The 2191-nt window shown below is 42.5% G+C and overlaps 1 protein-coding gene across 1 annotated transcript; it reads right to left on the reverse strand.

The window, feature by feature from the left end:
* Window positions 1-1312: 1312 nt before the first annotated feature.
* Window positions 1313-2191, reverse strand: LOC110921355 (velvet complex subunit B-like). Its single transcript, XM_035986923.1, has 2 exons — window positions 1895-2191; window positions 1313-1357 (listed from the first exon to the last, which is right to left on the reverse strand). Exons 1-2 carry the CDS (start codon window positions 2189-2191, stop codon window positions 1313-1315), a joined length of 342 nt encoding a protein of 113 aa, XP_035842816.1.

Here is a 2191-nt window from a genome sequence, read left to right on the forward strand (position 1 = left end):
CAGAGGCGAGCAGAGTGGCAGACACACACAGCTCCCAGCTGCATATGACAATGTCCTGCTCCTCTCAACTTGTATTTCTTCCGTGACACCGGGCGTTGTGGCCAAGGTGGACTACTCGACTGCCGCCAGCCACTTGGCTCTCCCCAGATGTGCGGAAACCCGACCTCCACCCACCCGAAGGCACGACAGTGGATTAATCGGTAAAACCTCGCCTCCCATCCAAGTCGAACCGACGCCACCCGTATTTGCTCTTCACTTGAATGCCGCGGAAAATAATGAGGAGAGTGGGAATCAAACCTGAGTCACAAAAAATACCAATTCCTTCTCCAACCACTCCACTCATTGACAATATTTATTGGGTAATTAAATGTAAGTAGACATATTTTATTTAATTATAATTACATAAATATTTTCTAAAACATAAAGTTATATGTTGAATTTTATAATTCTTTGTTTTACTTTTTATTTATTATTAATTTCATATTTGGAACTAACAAATATTAGGGTCTGGATGGTATGGGGTAATGGAATGGACTAGGGATGAGATCGGTACGATACCGGTACCGTACCGGTACCGATACCGCAAATACCGTTACCGAAATTGAGAAAATGTGGATACCGATTACCGTACCGTATTTATAGATTCGGTACCGGTACGGTACCCGTATTTCGGTAATTTACCACATTGGTACCGCTTTGGTGTCATCCATTGTTCTACCTAAAAAATATCATGTGCAACCCATCGATCCATACTCTTTTTTTCAAATGTAAATATGTGAAGGACAATATAATCATGTAACTAGGCTGAAACTTATCAGTCAATAATAGTACACAACACGAAATAGCTAATGATATGCAATTACATAATATAATTCCCATGTTGAACCCTCGATATGTGAAATGAAGCACAACAACAAACAAAATCAGCTAAAACACACAAACTTTGAATAACTACAAGTCACTAAAATGAAAACCATAAAAGCTTATCAATTAAAAAATTTTCATCCTCTCTCAAATATGTAAAAAAAATATAATATGTTATGAAAAGATTATACTATTATTATTTTTTGAGGCTTCGTATTTATATACGATTTAAATTCGCTTTATGAAAAGATTATACTATAAATCATTGTTATTGGAAAAAGATGATTCATGGTATAACGATGCCTTTAGATTTGAATGAATATAAGTTTTACATTTTATTAGAATCTCTTTTTTATGATTATAAGCTAAACTAAATATTAACTTAGTTGCCATGAAACCATCTAATGTTTTAGTTTAATCTTAACGTACAGACGAATTCGTTTGAATATTAACTTTCATGATTCACAGGACCTTGGACTCTTCTTAATCCAACCTAAAAACCCATTGGAATTCATTATTAAATTCGGTATTAAAACCGGTATTTACCAAAAAATACCTATACCGATACCGTTTTTTACCGATACCGAATTTCAAAAAATCTATTACCGATACCGGTATCGTTTATGATCGGTACGATACGGTATCGGTACGGTACCGGTACGGTACCGGTATTTCGGTAAAAAACCTCATCCCTAGAATGGACGGGGAAATGGAATGGACGAGGTAATGGAATAGATGAGGTAATGGAATTGATTATTACCATTCCATGTCTTGTTTGGTTACCATGTGATAATGAAATGAACCGTTACTTTTTGTTGTTTGGTATGCGAGAAAAGATGTAGGAATAAAATCGGATGGCGGTGGTCAATGATGGGCGGCTGTGGTGGGTGGTGATAGGTGCCAGTTGTAGCGGTGGCGGTGGTGGTGGGTGGAGATGGCGGCGAGTGGAGACGGCGACGGGTGGTGACAACAGTGGTGGTGGTGGTGGGTGACGGTAAAGGTGGGTGGCGGCGGCGGTAGCGGTGGCTACGGTGGTGGTAGCGGTGGTGACGGTGGGTGGTGGTAGTTGATAGCGATGACGGAGGTGGGTGGCGACGACGGCGGTAATCTGAGGTGGCAGCGACGATGGTGGCGGCGATGATCGAAGGTGGGTGGTGGCGGTGATGGGAGGTGGCAACGGCAATGGTGGATGGCGGCGACGGCGGTGGCGGGGATGGAGGTGGGTGGCTGCAATGACGATGGTGGGTGATGACGGTGGCGGGTGACGGCGGTGGCTGGTGATGGCGGTGGCGGGTGGCGGCGAAGGTGGGTGACGGCGGCGGATCAT

The sequence above is a fragment of the Helianthus annuus genome, chromosome 17, assembly GCF_002127325.2.
Source record: "Helianthus annuus cultivar XRQ/B chromosome 17, HanXRQr2.0-SUNRISE, whole genome shotgun sequence".
NCBI classification, from domain to species: Eukaryota; Viridiplantae; Streptophyta; class Magnoliopsida; order Asterales; family Asteraceae; genus Helianthus; species Helianthus annuus.

Excerpts from the sequence above, each read along its gene's own strand:
- LOC110921355 (XM_035986923.1), bottom strand. The coding sequence starts at position 2,191 with ATGATCCGCCGCCGTCACCCACCTTCGCCGCCACCCGCCACCGCCATC. Across the intron at positions 1,358-1,894 it reads TCACCACCGCTACCACCACC|GTTGGATTAAGAAGAGTCCA; the intron begins GTAGCCACCGCT and ends ATGGGTTTTTAG.